General features: G+C 50.7%; 1 protein-coding gene across 1 annotated transcript in view; it reads left to right on the top strand.

The window, feature by feature from the left end:
• Positions 1–21191, top strand: part of GRIN2A (glutamate ionotropic receptor NMDA type subunit 2A) — a gene marked incomplete at both ends in the record, with an annotated part of 49084 nt that overhangs the window by 15694 nt on the left and 12199 nt on the right. Inside the window, 2 exons of the mRNA XM_081338583.1 lie at positions 13893–14485; positions 20226–20340. Of these exons, the coding sequence (XP_081194709.1) occupies positions 13893–14485; positions 20226–20340 (708 nt within the window). The remainder of the gene's footprint in view (positions 1–13892; positions 14486–20225; positions 20341–21191) is intronic.

The raw sequence follows: 21191 nt of genomic DNA on the forward strand, positions 1-21191 counted from the left end.
TGGGTTGGAAAATGGTCCACGAAAGAAGGCCGCTCTGGGGTCTTTGAGAGGGTTTCTTTGGAGTCCTGTGGGAGAGAATTATTTTCTAAGGACAGAAAATCAGCTGCCTGAGGCTGAAGAAGAGGAGCCATCAGGTTTTCATCCCGACTGGGGTGCATCCTGGAGCCACTGCTTGATTGCAGAGGGAGAGGGAGGGAGGGAGAGAAGGCTGCTGTTTTCAGAGTCCGCAGAGGAGAGGGCCGATGCTCTCCTGGGACAAAGCAGCCAGGCATCTGAGCGGCTTGGTTCCTTCTGTGGCTTTCTCTAAGCGTATTATTTTGGAGGGTTGGGGTATAAAGAAAGCTTGTACTGTAAGGCGAGCGCTTTATTTGGGAGGCACAGATTTAAAAAAGAAAACCGTTTCTGCACTGCCTCATCCCAAGATGCTCTGGCTGTTCCCTGTGAGGTCATCCCTGGCAGTTTCTCTATGGCTGATTTCCCCAAACACTTTTTCTCCCGAAGGTGACTTGCCGGAATTCATCTAAGGCATCTAAGTGGTCTTCAAACTTTACTTCAGCCTTTGCTGGCTGGGGAATTCCGGGAGTTGAAGTTTACAAGTCTGAAAGTTGCTGAGTTTGGAGTCCCTTGATCTAAGGAAGGAGCCCGCACCGCAGGGCTGATGATAGGGCTCTTTGGCTGGGGGCGGGGTCCCCCCCAAAATCTTCCGTGCCCTCGTGCAGGGAAGAATGCAAGAGGCCGGCTGGCTTCTCCTGCTTGGAAGCCCTCTGCCAGCACAGGGCAGTTGGTGACCTGGGTCGGCGGAACTAGTTCACGATGGGCAGCGCGGGTTTCTCCGGAGCTGCTGACGTGACCCGTTCTTTGGAAGGCTGCCTCGGTCCCCAGAGCCCCGTTGGGGTTCTGCAATCAGCAGTTTCTGGAAGCAATCAAGAATATTAGCTCTTTATTTAGGAACCTGGCAATCCTGCTCTTCCTCTGTAAACAGACATCTACACCGTTTAAGAGGTTTCATAACAACATTAATGAATGACAACAAATAGAAATTAAACCCACCACAGGAGTAAATAAAAAAGCAATTCTTGTAAGACTCTGGAGAGCAGACTGCTGATCTTTCTCTAAGCTCTGTTTGTTGGTATTTGTTTTAAAAAAATATTGGGTATTACTTGCGCCTGTTCTAATCTCTTCCTCACCTGGTTTTTATTTCTACAAATGTAGGTTACTCCTTGCCTCCTGATCGGGGCAAAATGTAAAACCAAGGAGGAAATATATTGAACTCGCTCCCCCCCTTCTGATATAGAGAGCCCAGTGCATTGCCTGGTATTATAAATAAATAATTATGCATCGGGTGAAAATGGATTCCTTTCTCTCTTTGTCTGAATGTGCGGTTAATCAGGTCCCTCAGAGAGCTTTGGACAATCTTAAGGTTGGCTTCAGCCGTTTAATTAAGCCCTTCCTCTCTCTGGTTTTGTGTGGAAGGTATTTTAAGAAAGAGTTTTGGAGGAGCAGGAAGGCAAAGTCTCAGCAGAAGTCAGGGAGGGGGATGAAAATGGGGGAAGCTTTGGAGGCCACGAAGGATGGGGGGCTTCTACCAAAGGAGGGGAGGATGAGGCCCACATCGTCTTCAGCCCCCTCCCGTCCTCCTCTTGCAGTTGTCCCAGTGCGAATTCTGCCTCCGAGCAGAGCAGAGTTTCGTAGAATTAACCCCCTGAAGGAGAGGTTGGAGAAGTCTACAGAAATATTTCATGTCAGACTCCATTTAATTAAAACCTGGCCCTTAATTGGCAGTTATGTAGTATGTCTATCCTGTTTGGAGCCAAGCTGAGCATGAATTATTCGGACGTTGATAATTTAGCGGAGAGCAGCGAATGGAACTCGAATCTACGCCTCATTTCCCTCTAATGGTTTCCATCCTCCTCCTTTCCTCCGCTTTCTCTTCTCCCAATCTGGCAGGGGTGGCAGCTAAGACATTACCAGGCAGATGGATCAAAGCTTCTTGATGTCTTAACCATCTCGGTTTGGGAAAAGGCCTGGATGAGGCTGGAAAATGGAGAAGAACTGCCGTGTGCTTAATAGAGCGCTTACTGGAAACCTTGGCAGCTCTTCCCTCTTTGTTTGAAATGCAAAGACGGAAACTCCAGCACTGGAATGTGCAAGTGAGCCAAATGTCCCCCCCCCCCGATTAATTAGCTTAATCAGGGAGGGATGGGCTTCAGAAGGGCCTGCTCAGCCAAACCTCTGCTGAAGGACAGCCTTGCAGAAGTGACCTCTCTCTCACACACAAACATGCACGTGGACGAACACAAACTCCCTTTCTGGATTTCAAAGCCTCTTTGCACACTTTTCCAGCAGACTCGGCTCCGTGCACACGTCCAGCAAGTGTGAGCTGCATCTGCACCGCTTCTGCCATTGTGTTGGATCAGGGGGATGGGGGTGGCATGCTCCTCTTTGTGAGACTGTCTTGGGGGGAGCTCCAGCAGTTCCTGAGGCCCGACGACCCTCCGAGCGCTGCGCCAGGACCCCCTCCGCATGTTCTGTGGCCATGCCCTAAACGAAGAAATAAACAAAACGCCCCCGAATGGCACGCCTGGCCCTGCTTCGGTTGGCTCTTGGCCTTCCTGAAAAGATCTGGCTTTTGAGTGTGCAAGAGGCTCCTCCCCCCAGGATGAGGCTTCCGCAGGAGAAGTGAAGGGCTTTACATGGAAATGCCCTCCGTGACGCTTGATCGATCGATGCCGGACCGTCCGTGGTCTCTGCTGTGAGCAGATGCAGTGGCAAAATGATGGAGTTCATCAAAGGGACATTTCTGAGCCCCTCGGCTGAAAAAAATTCTGTTGGATTGGGAAAAGATAAAAATGGGCAACTTAAGCAAGCAACACTTTTATCATTCGGAAAAATGGAATGAGGGAAGAACACAAGAGAAGCTTACAAGAGGATTCCTAGCATGGAGAAGATGCTTGGGGAGAGGTGCACCCATCTTCACCCTACAGGAACCTAGAACCCTTCCAAGAAATGTCTGGGGGGGGGGACGACTCTGGGTAAATACCAGAAAGTACTTTTTCACCCAACCTCTAATAATTTCAGGACTACAAGGTCAGAACCTTGGACAGCTCAAAGGATCCCTCCGTCCTGGTGATGGAGACCAAGCACCATTGTGTGATGTCGAACGGTTTGCTTCAGAGCAGTGGTTTTCAACTTTTTCTTCCCCACAGACCGAGGCCACAGACCCCCAAGACTTAACTCACGATTTAACTCATAACATTTCTTCAAGCCTTCCCCGACCCCCTGTGATGATATGGCAGACTCCCCGGGGTCTGCAGACCGGAGGCTGAGAACCACTGCTTTAGAGGACCTCAGAATTTGAACCCGAGCTGGCTGTCTTCTCTTAGGAATTGCTTTCTTAATTTTCCATTTCCCCCTCCTTGGGTGCATGTCTGAATAAATCTAGGGCCATGCAGCCAACAATGATTATTTCTTTAAAATCCATGTCAATTTGATGTGATGGAATGAGGAGCTGGCGTTCTAAATCCCTAGCAAACTTTTCCCCTTGGAGAGTCCTGTCTGAAAGCTGCTTTCTGCAGCTTCTAAATGGGGGAAGGTCCCTCCAGCATTTCCTATGAAGGGACAGCCCTTGTCCAGGCTGCCTTCGCTCTTGGTGCAGTCTTTATCTCCCCTGGCAGATGGAGAGTCAGGAGCGCTGCGAAAATGTTATTTATTGCTGAGGCTCTCTTTCCTGTAAAAAACGGACATTTGACTTGGTTTATTTCAGAGAGAATTACATCAGCTCACCCGGGACAGCCGCAGCATCGCCAGCAGAAGCGAAGAGTTTAATTTTCATCTGGAGCCCGAAAAGGCTGTCCGGGGAGCCAGAGAGACGATTTCGCTCTGAGCGGGCAGGTGCCAGGCCTTTGCACCTGGGCAGGATTTGGCCTCAGCAGCCGAGGCGGGCTCATCGCGGGAGGGGAGAAGCGCACAAGCAGCCCCAGACTGGGGACCCCGAAGAAGCAAGGGAAATCTCTGCCAATTAGTCCCGGGGGCTCCTTATTTCCACACCAAAATACTTGAACTGCTTTAAAAGCAACAAAATGAATGACAAACGAATCAATCCCATTTTGGGGGCTGTTTGGAGCATCGGCCCAGGTGCAGCTTGCGCGGCCTACCACAGCGGCTGCCATTTTGAATAAGCGGAATTACATTATTTTGGAGAATCTCTCTGGATTGCCTCTTTCCAAAGATGATCACAATTTGTAATTTTATTCATAAGCTTCCCTCTTCTCTTTCCCAAAGCAGAGTGCAGAGAAACACACTGTTCCCCTTGCTAGGTGCGTCGGTGTTGCTGTTAGCAGACAGGTGACTTTGAAAGTTCTAGTTTAAAGGATCGTGTGGGGCTCTCCTGCCGGTGCTGATCTCCAAAGCGCCTGGTCGCTGCCCCAATGCATCCTTCTTCCCTCCCGCTCTGTGGGCTGACACACCCGCAGTGCACTCTTGGGGGCTCAGCGGCAGAGCCTGTTCTGTGAGGTCAGTCAGGGAGAGCAGGATGGGGGGGGTAAGGAGGTGGGGGAGCCTTTTTGTGGGAATGTCAAAGCCAGGCCCTGGCAGATGCTTCATTCTCCTCCTGTCCCTGCTCCTCAAAATGGGATTTGGATTGGCCAGAACACAGAGCAAGGCAGGCTGTTTTTTGTAACGGAGAGGTTCCGGGGAGGACAAGACCTTAAGTGCAGCTATGCAGAGGCTGGTACCCAAGAACGACGGCAGCCACGAGGATAATGGAAAGAGGCAGATGGGTCAGCTGGGGGACAGAGTGGGTGGGACCATGACTGACATAGGCACACTCAAGATCTTTGGTTTTTGGATGAGGAAAGCATTTGTGGGTGTGTATTGCGGGTTTATACTGGAACCTTTGTATACGTCTAAGGCAGGAACCTGGGCGAGGAAGCAGCACACTCATTAGGGTAAGAGGTTGCTGCAGAGTTCATGGAAAAAAGCAAAGCATTTGGGGACTAAGGAGGTCTCCTGGCCTACATCACTGGAGGTTGCAACCGCTGCTCGTTTGACGTTACCTGTATTTAATCTACTTACAGCTTTTTGCAAATTGATCAGTAGTATCACTTTCTCCGTTGACGTTGAGACTGGCAGGGCAGACCTGGAGTCGGACCATGTCTTTTTCTAACCAAAAGTTCCTGGTGAATTGGTGGTCTTCCTCAAGGTGGTATTTTGTGGTGCAAGAGCAAAATAGGTTGCTTCCATCCATGTTGCATTCTGGGACTTGAGGAAAGTTCAGCGGTCTAGAATTGAAGATAATCCAGGAGATGGCAGGACTTCAGGCAATATTCTGAAGGAACAGAGGCTAGAAACTGGGGGAATGGTGTGTGGAGAGGCAGTGAAAGAGCTGCCTCTCACCTTCGCACTGGAGCGATCCAGCCCACTCTGGGCTTAAGTGACGTTTCCGGTCGGGGTCTGAGCAGAGGGACCCCCTGTTTCTTCTTTAGAAGGCAGCAAAGCCTCGCCAGAAGATAATTTCCCATCAGAGTGGAGAAGCCTTTTTGCATGATTAGAACTGGGTGATGGCCAAGGCAGAGGGGTCTTCATGTTTGCCTGCTTGCAGATCTGGCCTTGGAAGTGAATCTCTCCCCCCCCCCCCCGTCCATCCCAAAGCTCTGCTGCCTCCTCCCTCCCCCTTTATGGCTTTTGGGAGATTCCAGACAGAGCCTCACTAATTGCAAGAAGGGGGGTGTTTTCCATTTCTTCCCCACTCCCTCCCTCCCTCTTTTCCCACTAAGAATAACGAGAGGATTTGATGCATGGATCCTCAGAGACCAAGTGATCACCCAGGACTGCTGTGTCCAGCATCCCAGAGGTCACAGCCGTTACAGCCCAAGATTTGTGGGTTCTTTTCCAGGGATGGTGGGGTGTTGGGAGACTCTGGGTGAGGGGCTCTTAAGCAGGCAAGGCTGAGGATGGGGTGGGAAGATGGCCTCCCAAGGTCTTCAGTGCAGCGTCCAGCGTCCATCTTGGAGTTGCGCTCGGAGGACAATCCCTCCTTCGTCCACGCAGTTCCAGCTGAGTGGCTGGGGCTGCTGGGGGCTTTTGAGCTCGCTGATCTTGGCAGCTGCCTGGGATAAGCTGACCTGCTTGATCTCAGCACAATGTTTTTAAGAACGATTTTGGCTTGCCAGCTGGAGTGGTTCTCTCTCTCCCCCCCCCCCCACTTCCCTTGGCCTCCAACCTTTCTTTGAGGGCACCACAGTTCGGTTGAGGCGTCCATCTGTGTCTGTGCAGCTTTGACGTGTGGGGAAAGGTTGTGTCAGTCCTCCTTTTTTATTAGTTTGACATGACTTTGAAAATTGCTTTGATCTGGTGAAGGATGCTTTATTTGCAGGACATAAAGAGAGAAAATGGGAGATCCTTCCTTCCTTCCTTCCATCCATCCATCCCTTCATCCATCTCCCGATTTTCAGTGTGAATCCATTGGTTTACATCATTTTTTCCTGCTATTTACACTTTTTTTAAAAAAGTTCCTTCTGAGGAGCAACAGACCTGAAGAAATGGCAAACTGCTTCTGAAAATACCAACTGATAGATGAATGCTGCAGAGGCAGAATAAACAGTTTGGGAGCATCCGTTTCTCCAAAGTTGCTTTTAGTCAGCAAATAGCAAAAGTCAACATACGCCTGATGTATTAGCCAGATGCAAATAGTAAAGCTTTAGTTTCTGACACTGGTGGAATTAATGTGCATTTCCGTGCAAGGGATAAAAATGAGACTTGGTTCCCCCCCCACCTGTGTCCTTTACACTCCCTATCCACACATACATGCACAGCTACAGTTTATTGAGGCAGGTGTAGCTTCTGCTTGGATAAACTGTATGTCTGAATATAGATTAATATTGCGCTAAATGGCCTTTTTAATTCTTTAGAATTGCTCTACAGTTTCTGTCTGGCTGCTTGCCAGAGATTAGTGACGTGTGTGCACAGAAACAACACTTTGAATTGGCTCTGAGTTTTTATCTACTCGGTCTTTAGATAGTATTTAAGTGGAGACGGAAAAAATTCTTAATTAGCGCTCTCTCTCTGTGTGTGTGTGTGTGTGTGTGTGTGTGTGTGTGTGTGTGTGTGTGATAGATAGTCGGGATGCATGTCCAGAGAAATGGAAAGATTGGGCCACTGTTTTGGAGACCTGGTGTGCAAAAGAGACTTCCGGGAGTCCTGGTGTGTGTGTGTGTGTGTGTGTGTGGGAGAAATGGATGGGCCAGCAGCCAGACAAATAGAATATACAAAATAAATATGGAGCAGAGTGGAATGGAATGGAATAGAACATTGGGGGTAAAGACCAGGCCTTTCCTTTTCCAGAACAAAAAATAAATTAAAAATAAATTAAAAAAAAGGATAGCTTGGAGTGGACTGGAGTGGAACAGAACAGAACAGAACACTTTATTTGTGCACTTAGACACCCAAGGAATTTGTCTCCAGTGCAGAAGCTCTCAGTGTATATGCAAAGCAATATTGCTATTGTTCTTGTTATTATTCATCCTCACCATAATACCAATAAGAGGTGCAATAAAGAAGATCATAACAATAGCAGCCATACTACATGGCTGATGAAATTGACTTTGGCTGCTTGACTTTTCTACTTCTGCCTCCCGTCAGGGCTTCTTCCGGGAACTCTGATCATCTCCCTAAACGTTCGTTCACTGTCTGAAATGACACATTGCAAAGTTGAGCTTTTGATGTTGGCTGAATATCCAGATTCCAGATAAAAATAATCATTTACATCTCATCGGGTGGGCTTCAAAGTCCGAGGCTGGGCTAATCTCCACTCGGAAGGCTTCAGACCAGATTGTTGGAGGGGGGGGCTTAATTTTGCCTCCTGCTTCCTGTGGAATTCCAGCCAGCCTTTCTGGTGACATCCCCCCCTCCACGGTGCCGCCACCAGGAACAAAGGCTGGTGACTCACTTCCAATTAGAGCTGATTTGATGTTAATTAGCCCAATGTTGCTGGCTAAGCTCTTTAGCATTTGTTCGAGGTGACAGACGGAAAGGCCTGGGACTTATCAGCCCTGCATTGGGGGCAGAGGCCAGGCCCTTCCTTTTCCAGAACAGAAAAAAAATAAAATAATAATAATAATAAAAAAATAAGGATAACCGAACCAGGGATTTTACTGCTGTGAGTGGGAAGAGAAGCTGGAGGGCGGTCTTTTTCAACCTTGGCAACTCTGAGATAGGTGGCCTTCAACTCCCAGAATACCCCAGCCGACAAACCTGGCTGGGGAATTCTGGGAGTTGGTCCACATACCTTAAAGTTGCAGAGGTTGAGAAACACTGGTGAGGAGAGAGGGGCTAGCAGAATATAGGGGGGATCCCGAGAAGGAAAGTGTAAGAGTAGGAAGCTGTCTAAAACTGCTTCCACAAAGGAGCGGACACCCCCACACCCCGTTTGCCTTGAATCAAGGAATTCTTTGGCCTGCCCTTTGCTTTCGCTTACCTCTAGAGAAGATCCACCCTTCCTTTCACCCCCACCCCAATTCCTCGCTTGCCATCAAATCGCAATTCCCAGCTGGAAAGAGAGCTCCCCCCCGTTAGCTAGAGTGGCATCTGGGGTTCCTGGCTCTGAGCCCCCAAGGCTGGGCCGGGGCCTCCCTCCTCCCCCAAGATTGCTTCTTTTTCTTTCTCGTCCTTCAGAGATTTTCTGAATTGATCAGGGAGAAGCTGTTGTTTTTTCTCTCTTTTTGAAATAATTTTTCTGGACGTGGACGTGGCTGGCCGCTGTGATGCTTAGATCCCGCGAGGTGACTGCCCCACTTCATTGGGTCCCTTCTAATCTCTAGCCGGTCACCCTGCTGTGGCATAACAGACCTGCCTCTAAAGAGATTCTCCCAAGATGCCAGCATTTAATTTTTGCTTCGTTCAGTAGATCATCTGGAGGTTAATGCAAGTTAACAACCATAAACGGAGGGGGGGAGGGGGAAGAGCAGTGGAGGAAAAAAAGGAAAAACTCCAGAGGCAGCAAAATGCTGGGATGCTCCTCACCTTAACGCACCAGTTCTCCTCCTCTTGCTCCCTCTTGGACAGAGAAGAAAGGGCCTTGGGCAGCTGCGGGGGGCTCTTCGGGGACTTCCTGGCCAGCTTCTCCTGCGTGGCTGTTGGGGGGACAGAACTGCACCCTCCTGAAGCCTTGAAGTGGGGGCACAGGCACCCAGAGTTTTTTGACCATTTTCTGACGGGCACCCAGGGCTTTAATGCTGCTGAAGTCTCTACTATAAGATGGGGTGTATGTGGCAGAGCCTTCCTTCCTTCCTTCCTTCCTTCCTTCCTTCCTTCCTTCCTTCCTTCCTTCCTTCCTTCCTTCCTTCCTTCCTTCCTTCCACCTCCTGCCATTCTAAAACCATCTTATTATTGGGCCATGTCCACTCTGTGGGTCTAAACTGCCCCCAGCCTGGCGACCTTCTCATCAGGAGTGTTGGTGTGCCCACCCCAGGATCTGGCCCAGTGACGTGGCTCGCTGTCTGCCTTGAGAGAGTCTGGAAGGGACGGGCGGGGGGGGGGGGGAGGGATTGCAAGGGGTCAGAGCTGCCTTGCAGGGCTGGGCTGTTCTGGGCTGCTCTGGAAAGTGCTGAATCGAGTTGGAGACCAAAGGCAGGCAGGCAGGCAGGCAGGCGGTGGGTGGTGGCTGGGAAGCCATCTCAGATCTCCAGGGTTCTCTCAGTGCAGGGAGATCCTCTCTGGAATACATGTGAAACGTTTGTTTAGCTTGATTCCCTTGGGGGTGTGGAGAGATAATGAGTGTACTTGTGTATCCGGAGCTCTCAATGGGCTAAAGATGCTGAGCGCAGGGAAGAGGCCTGGGGAGAAACTCGGCTGGAAAACTAACATTTTCCTGGCTGCCAATTAAATAAAATATCACTAGGTTTTTTTCCTTAAATGAAGTATACTATATAATCTTTTTCCAAATCAGAAAAAATCAGTTATTGTTATACAGCCCCATAGATATACATAATTATTTCTCGGCCCTCCTAGAATATAACAGAACATCAGAGATCTCCCAAATGTCCTCTACATATATAGATAGATAGATAGATAGATAGATAGATAGATAGATAGATAGATAGATAGATAGAGATAGATATAGATAGATATACATATAGAGATAGAGATAGAGATAGATAGAGATATATGTTGTTGTTGTTAGTTGCGAAGTCGTGTCCGACCCATCGCGACCCCATGGACCACGTTCCTCCAGGCCTTCCTGTCCTCTACCATCTTCTGGAGTCCATTTAAGCTCACGCCTCCTGCTTCAGTGACTCCATCCAGCCACCTCATTCTCTGTTGTCCCCTTCTTCTCTTGCTATAGATATAGATATATTTATATATATAGTGGCCAACAATCCGGTGCGGAGATGCTTCAGTCGTCCCTGCTCCCTTTTCCTCAACTGGCTATTAATATTGGTATTTTTTAAAAAAAATCCTTGGAGATATATATATATATATATCTCCATCTCCCATCTTCACCATCTCCATCGTCAACCTCATCATCACCACCATCATCTCTCTCTCCCCGTCTCTCTCTCTTTGCCCCTCTAGTGCCCACCTCTCTATCCAGCTGAGGGTTCTGGAAGAGCTGAGCCCCAATGCATCTCAGAGGCGCCCGGTGGGACCTCTGGGCTGGACCAGTCTGAGCTGCCGGCGTCTCTACGGCCACTTTGGGAAGGACCTTTCCAGTTCTGACCCAAAAGCTCAGCCAGCAAGGCCTCGGGACGAGAAGTGGCTCTGGGTGGCCCAGCTCTTTTGCAGCACAACCAAGCCAAGGGTGTGCTTGTGGGAGAGAAAAAACGACAACATTTTTTTGGAAAGTCCCCTGTTTACTCAGTCACTCCCCAATTCGGTTAATTCATTTGGCTGCCTGTAATTAGTCTGCTTGGCTTTCCAGAGGAGACAAGCCCATCCATTGTTTGGAAGGGAGAGTAGGCAGAAAGCAGCGAAATAGTAATCAAAGTTTGCTCCGAGGGGAATTTGGGGGAGAGTGCCATCTGCCTACTTATCAGCAGCCGGAGGAAATTACATCTCCCAGCTCTGCAGAATTCTTGGAAACACATAAATTGCGTGGCAAGGTTGGGCCTGCCAGGAGAGGTGAGAGGAACACCTGGGTTTTTATAAAAGCAGGGTCCAGGAGGAGGGGGCCGCGTGCGTAGCGGGCCAAGGTCTGCAAGAGGGAACGTGGAATTCAGACTCGAGCCCTTTGAGAGCTCAGCTCTGTTTCCTTGCAACCAGCAGCGCCACTATTTTTCTTCCAAATCCTTCCACCTGCAAGCTTTTTTTCTTCTTCAAAGGATAAATCAGCAAGAATGGATCCTTCTCTGCGTTCCTGGAGGGTGTCCACAGGACACACGCCCCCCAGCCGGCTACAAGCAAAGCGTTGAACCTGCAGATGCCTCTGATTCAGGAGAAGGAAAAGGGCTGATTTCAAGCCCCCTTGGCCAAGAGGCTGTGTGAATGCTGGAACGCTCTCTCCTCCCCCTCCTTGGCCTCTCAGCTTTGGGAACCTGCCCCTTCCTAAAAAGCCCCCCCCCATCTCTGCCCTTCTGGCCCTTCCAAGGGGGCGGCTCAGGAGCCGGCCTTTCTTCCCAGTTTATTCTTTTAAGGCAAAATTGAGCACTGCAGTTTCTGTCCTGTGAATCGTGAAGAAGGTTCCAGAAGAGAAAACCCCGAAGGCGAGTGCCAATTAAAGCTTAATGCACACCTGCCTGATGAGGGAAAAAGCAAAAAGCTAATTTATTTCGGGGCGGGGTGTAAGCTGCTCTCGTATTGTGTTCCAGTGAAATGTCTTGTTTCATGAGCTTCACGCGCAGAAGCCAGAACCGTCCATTTTCAGGTTTACGGCGGCACCTCCCATAAAACCACCTCAGTGGCAGTGGCGCTTATTAATGGAGGCATTCGTGGGTTTTGAGCACTGGGTGATGTCCTTCCGTTCTGCTGAGAACAGCGTTTCTCGACCCCTCCTCCCCCCACGTCTTGCAGCCGCTCGGTTTTCCTCTAATCCCTGTTTTCGGCTGCTGGTGGCCGCCAGATGCTGGCGGTGCGAACACGAGTGCTTGGAGGACGGTGTGTCCAGAGTGGTCCGGAGGGAACTGGCCCGGCTGGAGCCTCCTTCGTGTCCAGCTCACGTGCCTTTGCTCCAGCCAAGAGGTTCCACGTGGGATCACTGCTCAGATGTGTGTGGGGATCTCCAGCTAGACCGGAGGGAGGTGTGGCGAGGGGGCCGAGCGTGGAGTCCTTGCCCTGATCTCCCCCAGAACCCCTGCAGCCTTATCTGGCCGCTCCCGCGGGCAGGCGGTCAGCCTGGCCAGGTTCTTGTCACCGGGTGGGGGGGGAGGGAACTAGCAGTGAAGCTTCTGCCTGAGACCATTCATGGGTGGTTCCGGTTGCTAGATGGGGCTCCAGTCTTTAGGCTGGGGAGGAACAGATCCCTGGTCGTTAGTAGTGATGGGGATCAAGTGGCTCTTCAGAGGTGCTGAGGTGGGCCGAAGGCAGCAGGACGTTGCTGCACCACCTCCGTTCTTTGCTAAATCCTGGAGGAATCGTCTTCTCCTCCCAGGCTGATCAAGCAAGGAGAAACGGGTTCTTTTTCTAATTGTCTGATTCTTGCTTGGGCTGGGATTTTGTGCAGGAGCCCCCAGAATTTCCCCCAGTGGCAAAGGACGCACTAGATTGGAGAAGACTGGGATACGATAAGGGGGCAAAGGGGGGTTGGGAGGTGGCCCAGTTCCCTTTCAATGATCTTGAGGAGTGATACTTGCAGGTAAGTGTGCAGGTAAGATAGCAGCTTACCTAGGAGTGGGTGGAAACACTTGCGGTGGGAAATTAAGTCTCTGGTCTACCCTGTGCCCTCAATAGGTGGGTTTGCAAATGGCCATCTGAGCCTCAGGTTTCCCCTTCTCAGGGTATGGCCTACCTTGGAGGCATCACAACTCTGAAGATCTAAACTCCATCACCTTCGCTCCAGGGAGGGGTGTCAGCTCACTGCAGCGAATTCCTCTTTTTGGCGGTTGTTTGCATGATGGCCCCACAATCTGTTCTTGGCCATTTGTGGTGATTTGGACACGATGTTGGTTAGCAAGACAGGGATGATTTATTTAGGGGTTAGGTTGTTTGGAGGAGATTAATGGACCACCGCGGAAGTGACTCTTATCATTTTAAAGTCTCACATTGTCGGTGCAGAAATGGCGAAGGCCTTGGTTAAATGAACTTGGCCTTCTCGTCCCACCCATGAAATGCGCAGGGATAAAAGCTCATGAGGGGAGTTGGGGTGAAGGGCCTTTTCGGGTGACGATGGATGTGGAAGGTTAACCAGAAGGTCAGGTTAACCTCAGGTCCACTGGTGGCTGGTTGATTCCTCCATTTGCCCACCAGATTCTACAGAGTTTTAGCTGGAACAAGTATAGTTATGAATAACTATGAGGGACTGGCGTCACATAGTTTTTTTCTTGATTTCTCTACATGCATAATTAGGCTTGATGAGTAACAGCTTGGATGTGTTTGCTTTTTCCTTGAGAAATCTTCTTTTTGTGGGGTTAATCCAGCAACGGTGTGCACGTGGGAGAGAGAGTAAAAGGGGCTTGTGTAACTGTTGGCAAGGCTGTCTCACCCACCAAAAATCCAAAATGGGAAGACCTACACATGAGTAGAGGTGGAGAGCTGAGCCCACGGACTTCAGCGTGCCAGGCCACAGAGGGCAGAGAAGTACGTGGGAAGAAGCAGCTTTCAGGGTCACAAGCCAGCAGCCCCTCAAGTGAAAGGTCTCCCCTTGCTGACTTTAATCCTGGAAGGAGCAGAGGGACCGTGAGGAGCCCCAGTTCTTCTCCCGTCTAACATGAAGCTACCTTTCTGTTCTTTCTTGCCCTCTGCAGGATGAGATGTCTACCTTTTTCCAGTTTGGGGCATCCATCCAACAGGAGGCCATCACCATGCTGAAGTTCATGCAATACTACGACTGGCACATATTCTCCGTGGTGACCAGCACTTTCCCCGGCTATCGGGACTTCATTGGCTTCGTCAAGTACACCGTGGAGAACAGTTTTGTGGGCTGGGACATGCAAAACGTGGTCACCCTCGATGCGGCTGTTGGCGATGCCAAGTCCACAATTCAGCTGAAGAAGATCCATTCTTCGGTCATCCTGCTCTATTGCTCTACAGACGAGGCCACGTACATCCTGGATGAAGCCCGTTCCCTGGGCCTGACGGGCTATGACTTTTTCTGGATTGTCCCCAGCTTGGTCAGTGGGAACATGGAAACCCCACCTGACAATTTTCCTTCAGGCCTGATTTCAGTGGCCTATGACGGATGGGACTACAGTTTGGATGCTCGGATCCGGGACGGCCTTGGGATTATTACAACGGCCGCTGCAGCCATGCTGGAAAAATATTCCTTCATCCCTGAGGCGAAGACCAGTTGCTACGGGCAGACAGAGTACAACGAACGTCCCTCTCACATGCTTCACAAGTAAGGCTTCCTTTGTTCTTTAAAGCCCTGGAAAATAAAATAATCAGTTTTTGAGAGGTTGAGCAAAGCTTTTTCTCTGTCAACTCGGAACATGCTTCATCCATCTAGGGAAGCATTTGTGGCAGGCCGAAGCCTGAAGCAGTTTCCTCCAGTGGCCTTGCAGGTCAGCCCCGTCTGATATTGGCTGCAGTAGGGAGGAAGGGAACTAACCCAATTAGACTGGTTAATTTAGCCAGGAAACATCCTGAAGAACCTGGTGGTGGTCCAGTGCTGGTTCAAGAGAGCTGGGATGGCTGTGGGCAGCTCCTTCTTCCCAGGGACTTTGAGCCCGTCAGACGCTGGCAAGCAGAGTAAATTCAGGCTGCTTGTCTTCACTGCATGTTGCTGAAAAGCCAGATTTCATTTGTTAGGCCTTGAGCCAGGAGGAGATGACCCTGTAGCTGGTGATGTCACTGAATGCAGAATGAGTGGCCTCACTTGGATAAATTGCTTTGAACTGACCTTTGCTGTCCGTCCCAGCCAGCCCAAGCCGTCTTTCTGGGGGTGGGGCCCACCTTCTTGCCCATTTGTCTTGGTCGGTACTCATGGCCTAAACCCTCCATAGACGCTGAACTGTCTGTCTTTGCCAGCAGCTCCAGGCTGAAAACCTCACATTAAGCGACATGAGTAGGTACCAGAGCCCAGGGCTCTTTGGCCAGGCTGTCTCAGTGGAGCAAGGGGAAGTGACCTTGAAAGGAGGATGGCTTTAAGAAGGGGAGGGCTTAGATCCGAGAAGGGTCATATTAATATTCAGGAGCCATCCCACCGGAATCCTGGAGACGTAGCCACCAACCTTGGCTGTTGTAACCTGAATACAAATAAGAAGCATGTTGGAAAAACAGTTCTCATTGCTAAAACTATGATGGGGACAGAGTTGTCTTTATTTGTATATTTCCTTTTTGAATGGCCAGTGACTTTTTTCCCTCTTGATGTTGGGGATCTTCTTTGTGGTTGTAGATGAAGCCCAGAAGTGACCCATCCAGAAGGGAAAATGTCTCTGCAGATACGAAATAAACATGGAGGAACAATTGTTTGGCGAACGGCTGTCTTTGCGGTGTATGTGCTGATGCAGGTCCCTCTCCCCTTTTCTCGGGGGGCACCTCTCAGCAGCCTCTCGCCTTCATCTCTGCAGAGTGCCGGATATTGATCGTACTTTTCTCAAGTGTTGTCCGCTTTTGGCAACACAAATCATGAATATGGATACAATCACCCATGGACTGGCACTGATAGTTTTGCAGCCAGAAGGCTAGAGAATCACTTCAGAAGTCAGGGAAAGCTGATTCTTTACTCCTGTACAGGGGCTCCCATCTTCCAGGAAAGACCCTCGAGTGAAATGGGGGTCTCCAGCCTCCACGTGGAAGCTGGGACTGGCTTCTATGGCCACAATCCCATCCTTCTGTTCTAAGGGTGGGGAGTCATTGGCGGGACTCCCAGCCCATTCCCAATGCTGTCCCAATCTGGCCACTTCTTGAGGTCTTCTCCAGCTCTGGTTAGCAGCCATCAAGAAAGAAGGCAGCTCGGTGGGGAGCTGTCCTTGGTGCTGCCAGCAGCGTTGGAATCCCCTGATGCAGCTGCCGTTTCTCCTTCGGGAGGCACCGTCTGAGCCACGCAGGGGGCTCCTTGGCCAAGTCCTCCTCCACCCTTTCTGATGGCCCTCAGAGTCACGTCGTTGTCTCACCTTGCAACCCCACCCAACTTTAGTTTTGGAGCGTGAAGGCCTGCAGGCGGAAGAAGGATGCTTATAGACTTGGGTGATATCACTAGACCCCCCCCAATCCTGCTTAAAGGGGTTCTGAAAGCCCCAGGGCCACCATGTCCCTCTGAGCCCCCCTCCGACCTGTTCTGTGCCCATTGAAGCCACGGCCTTGCAAGAGAGAGATTGTCATTCCTAGGATGCTGCCGCCTTTATTAACTGTTGCCAGCCTGCACAGCCCTTTACACACAAAACCCCTCCTTTAAATGGAAGACTGTCCCGTTTGCACGTTGTACTGTCAACACCCCCTGCAGCCTAAAAGTAGAGGAAGGCAGGCAGGGAGCCCAGAAGCCACAGCCAGGAAGAGGGTGGGTTGATTCCTCTGCTTTGCTCTGGCTTGGCTATGGGCTTAAGGCACCAGCTTCTGAGTCCTAAATTGTCTGGGAGCTTCCAAAGACTTTATGGAAAGGCAGTTTGGAAGGGGAGGAAGTTCTGAATGAAGGGCAGAAAAATGGAAGAGCCTTTTAGGCACCAGGAAAGATTTAGAGGGTGGAAGGTGGTTGATTCTTCCAGTGTAGAGCATTCACCACAGCCAACTTGCCACGGCCAACTTGCCACGGCCAACTTGCCATGGGACAAGACTTACACAAATATCAAATGGTGGAATAGAATCATTAAAGAAAGGATGCAAAAGGAGGGACAGAATGAAATGTGAATGACAAAAATTAAATTTGTTTATTTATTTTAAATGATTGAATTGTTAAATTGTCCTGTGGCAGGTTGTCCCGCAGTTAGTTGGCTGTGGGAGGAGAGACCAAGAATAGAAGTTTATTTTGTGTTATTTTGTTTAAAAAAGGTTTCTCTTGAGTAGAGCTCAGATCTTAGCAACAGCATGAAAACAGTTTGCCACAGACTTCTAGGCTTTCCCAGTTTCCTACTCTGATCCAGCTACTAAATAGGTCCAAATGCTCCTTGGCTTTTGAGATCAGTTGATGGGCAGAAAAGGGGGGTGGGGGTACAGATTATTATTATTCAGTAATTAAGTTATTCCGGAAGCAACAGGAGGTCTCTGTCTGTCTGTCTATCCACCCATTCATTCATCATGTCTGTCTGTCTGTCTTTCTGTTTTCAAGACCAATGGAAGGGAAAAGAGAGTGATAATCACATTATTGGAAGGTCCTGATTCCTACTGTCTGAGATCTTAAAGCTGGAATCAGGGAATCCTTAGACACCCAGTTCTTGAGCGTTGCTCAGAAACGCTCCTTCCTCATGACTCTTGGCTTAGATATCCCTTGCATTGATTTCATCTGACGTGAAGCTACAGCCCATTTCCTTGATTGGAAGCTTGGAGTTGAGGCTTGGAGGGTTGAAAGGACTGACGTAAAATCAGGGAGCATTGCAATCTGGGGGAAATGTAGACCAGATGGGTGGTGAATAAGGAGAGGGGGTGAGGCAGGTCGCTTGGCCATCCTTCCCAGTTCACACCAGGGCATTCACCCCTCCCCTCCCTTTTGGGTGAAGGAGGAGGAACAGGAAGGAGAGATGCGACTTCATCTTCTTCCTAGTCGTGAACTCGCTTGGTGGACAGAGGGGACAGTCCCTCCCCCCCCCCGTTGGCAGGGGTGAAAACCTGAGAGGGAGACGACTGGTCCTCTTCCAAAGGGATCTGATTGCCCCCTATGAGAAACCAGCTGGGTCTACTCCAGCTGGAGTTGGGCTTGGGGCCCTGGCGCTGCTTCTTGCGCTGCCCTCCTAGCTGGCAGGGACCAGAAAGGGGAGAGACGGCAGGCAGCCTTCTGGAGCGGAGGCTTCAAGCAAAGCAGCAGCCCCCAGAAGCCCTCCCAGGTTGCCAGCTGTGCAGCCAGAGGCCGCTTCTTCTCCCAGCTGTCCGGCGTCAGGCTTTTGGCTGGCCTCCAAGAGCAGGGCTGGTGGTTTGCAAGTAAGGGGATGACGATGCTTGGGGGTTTTTCCCCCCATTATGAAGAGGAGGAACATTTGGACCAGAAGAGGCAGGCCTGGTGGGAGACATCCTGCACGAATGGTGGAACCCGGAAATGTTTTCCCTTCTGGTGTTTGGTTTTTTTCCTCGCTAATGTATTCTTAATGCCACTGGCAGAGATTTACATAGTTCCTCTTTCTGGTGCGTTCCTGGATCAAGGGTGGAGCCCCGATGGGCATGGATATGCCCCCCCCCAGGTTAGGCTCGTGGCTTCATCCCACTTTCCTTTCCACTCAGAAAGTGCTCAGGATGTAAGGAAATGGTTAGAAGTTAAAGCGTGAATTAAAGTGATGATTAAAATCAATTGAGTGTTAAATGCCTGGTGGAAGAGATGCGCCTTTGCAGAGGGAAAAGGGAAGGAGCAGGCAATGCCTGTGGAGTGTGGGTGCCTATTTGTGTGTTCCGCATCCTGAGTGCGAAGCAGCAGAGCCTTCTGGCAGGTGTGAGACAGGTGTAAGACCCCCGCAGACCTTTTGAGGCAGGAACTGGGGGATCCACCTGCGTTCAGGCTGGCTGGCAGCTTAGTCTGCCGCATCGGTTGCCGCTTCTGGGGCCTCCCCAGTTTGAGCGTGTTGCAGTAATCAAGATGGGATCGTGCAGTCAAGCACGCCCACTTTATTGCATGCGTCTGGTGATCCAGCGGTCCTCCAGCGGGCTCCAGGAGGGGGGCGAGCAGCGGAATTCCTCTAGAGGAGGTTTAGCCTCTCAAACCTTCTGCCCCTCCGGTGAGGATAAGTGGTGCTCACGTAGAATTTCTCGCTTGCATCTTGGCTGCCGTGGCAATAATTGTGAGGGTGATCGTTGTGACGTGCACCCTGCGCCAGAGTATATTGCACACAGCCACACGCAGCTGTAATAGTGTGTCGACTGCCCTGCCCGAGTGGGGCTCTCAGGTTGGTGCTCCAAAGGTGAGGTTTCACTGCAATGGCCTCATTCCCACATTTCTCCTGTCCTTCTTTTATCTTGTTGCGTATTTTATCCCCGGGACGATTATTTTTCATGGGTTCTGGTGGAAGGTGGAGTTGCCCAACATCCGAAGGCCAGACCGGACCCTCGCATTGGGCCGAGCGTTCGCAGGCTGCACTCTCTGCCTCGGCAGGACGGGCATGGGCTGGAGAGGAGGACTCCTCCCTCCCTCTCCCCCTCCTTCCCCCCCAACTCCCATTTCCCCCCACTATTTTCATAGCTGGCCACAAGGTGTCCCCCTTGCGTTGCCCAACTGCCTCTGAAATAAGCCCCCTTCTAATAATTGCATTAAGGATTTATGAGCAAGGCCAGCATTTTTTAAAAAAATGATTCAGTCCACCTATCTGATGTCCTCCCCACGACAGGCCGAACGTGTCTGTGTGGCCAACTCCCCACAGCCTCCCCGCCTTGCAGCCCTCCAAGGGGACCCAGCAGCCTTGGGCCAAGTCAGCTGCCCAGCGATTGTTTTTTTCTTTTTAAAGGATGGGTTTGGGGAAATTCGCCCCTTCTTAAAAGTCCATTTAAAAGTGGACTTGGGTTTGCCAACCCTCCCTGGAAATGCCGCAGGTTGGACCTAAGGTCTGGCTTTGGAGTTCCCCTGGCTGTTGGCCAAAGGCATCCGCTGCCCATCAAGGACTCTCACGCCCCGTCCGAAAGGTGCCCAGGCAGCAAAGGGGTAAACGGGGCCGGACGGCCGGTGCCCTAAGGACGACTGCAGCCTTTCCTTCGTGGGCATCTAAAGCTTGGCCCCTCTTCCAGTCAGGCTCTCCCAGCCCCTTTGCGTCTTCGGCCATGAAATCCCCCTTGTCGCTTCTAGGTCCACCCTTGGATAGGAAGTAAATGTCGCCGGCCTTTCAGTGGGACTAATTGCCAGGCATCCGCACGATGGATTGGATCCCGGCTCCTAAAAAATGGGCGTTTCGCAACAAAGAGAGGATTTATAGCATATGTTTCATCAGAGTTAATCCAGTGACTGAATTAGCTTGCTCATTAACTGCTGGACAGCTCATTAATTTCTCTTTGAACGTTTCCTTCCTTTCAAGGTTTATGATGAATGTGACCTGGAAAGGCCGAGACCTGTCCTTCACTACGGACGGCTACCAAGCACAGCCGCGGCTCGTGGTCACCGTCCTCAACCAGACCCGGGCCTGGGAGAAGGTAACCCACGTCCACCAGGGGAGGGCTGGGCTGGCTGGGCCAGCAGAGTGTTTGTGTTTGTGTGTGCAGCTGGCTTCAGAGTTTGCTTCCTTTGTCCAGGTGTGCCTTTGCGGCAAAGGCTTTGATTGAAAGGTGCCGTTACCCCTAAAGCGCTGCTCTCTTTCTCGGGAGAGGCCCGAAATGGAAACAGGAAAAGCTCACGGAATCTGTGATCCCGCAGTGCTGACCCAGGGAGAGCCAGACCGGATCTCCAACCAGCCAGCTGTGCAGAGGACTTCTGAAGCCCCCTGGTTCAGTGGTGGCAGGTGGGCTTGGCCTGCAGCTTCCAGACCCTTCCTCTGGAAGGGCTGAGAGGGTCCAGGCCTCCCACTGCCTCCCACCTGGGAGAGACCTGACTGATCAGCTCAGACGGGGCTGGATTGGTTGAGGGAGGCTAGGCTGGTCCTAAGCCCGGAAACGAGTTTTTTTTAAAAAAGGGGGTGCCAATGGGCATCAGGTTGATCCAGGCTTACTTCCCTGCCTGGAGAATTAGTTTAAGTAGAAAGGTGACAGACCTCACACTAGTGGGGAAAAGCCGTCTCTTTTTAGGGTTCTTCACCTTTAAACTTGCGTAGGGTTGGCAAACTTTTCAAATAGAAGGTGTCTTGAAATTGGGGACTCTCCTGTGTAGGTGAGGAATACCTGCTCTGGTGTAAAGTAATGACAGGCCTACATGGTAGACCAGGCTAAGAAACCAATGCTACGTAGCTACTCTTATTGTAAAGCTATAGTAAGAGAATCTTACTTCACTGAACGCCTTTCCCCCTGCCTCCCCTTTTCTTTATGTGAACTAAGGAGGGGCTTGTCTGAGA

The sequence above is a fragment of the Vipera berus genome (genome assembly GCF_964194415.1).
Source record: "Vipera berus genome assembly, chromosome: 13".
Classification (NCBI taxonomy): domain Eukaryota; kingdom Metazoa; phylum Chordata; class Lepidosauria; order Squamata; family Viperidae; genus Vipera; species Vipera berus.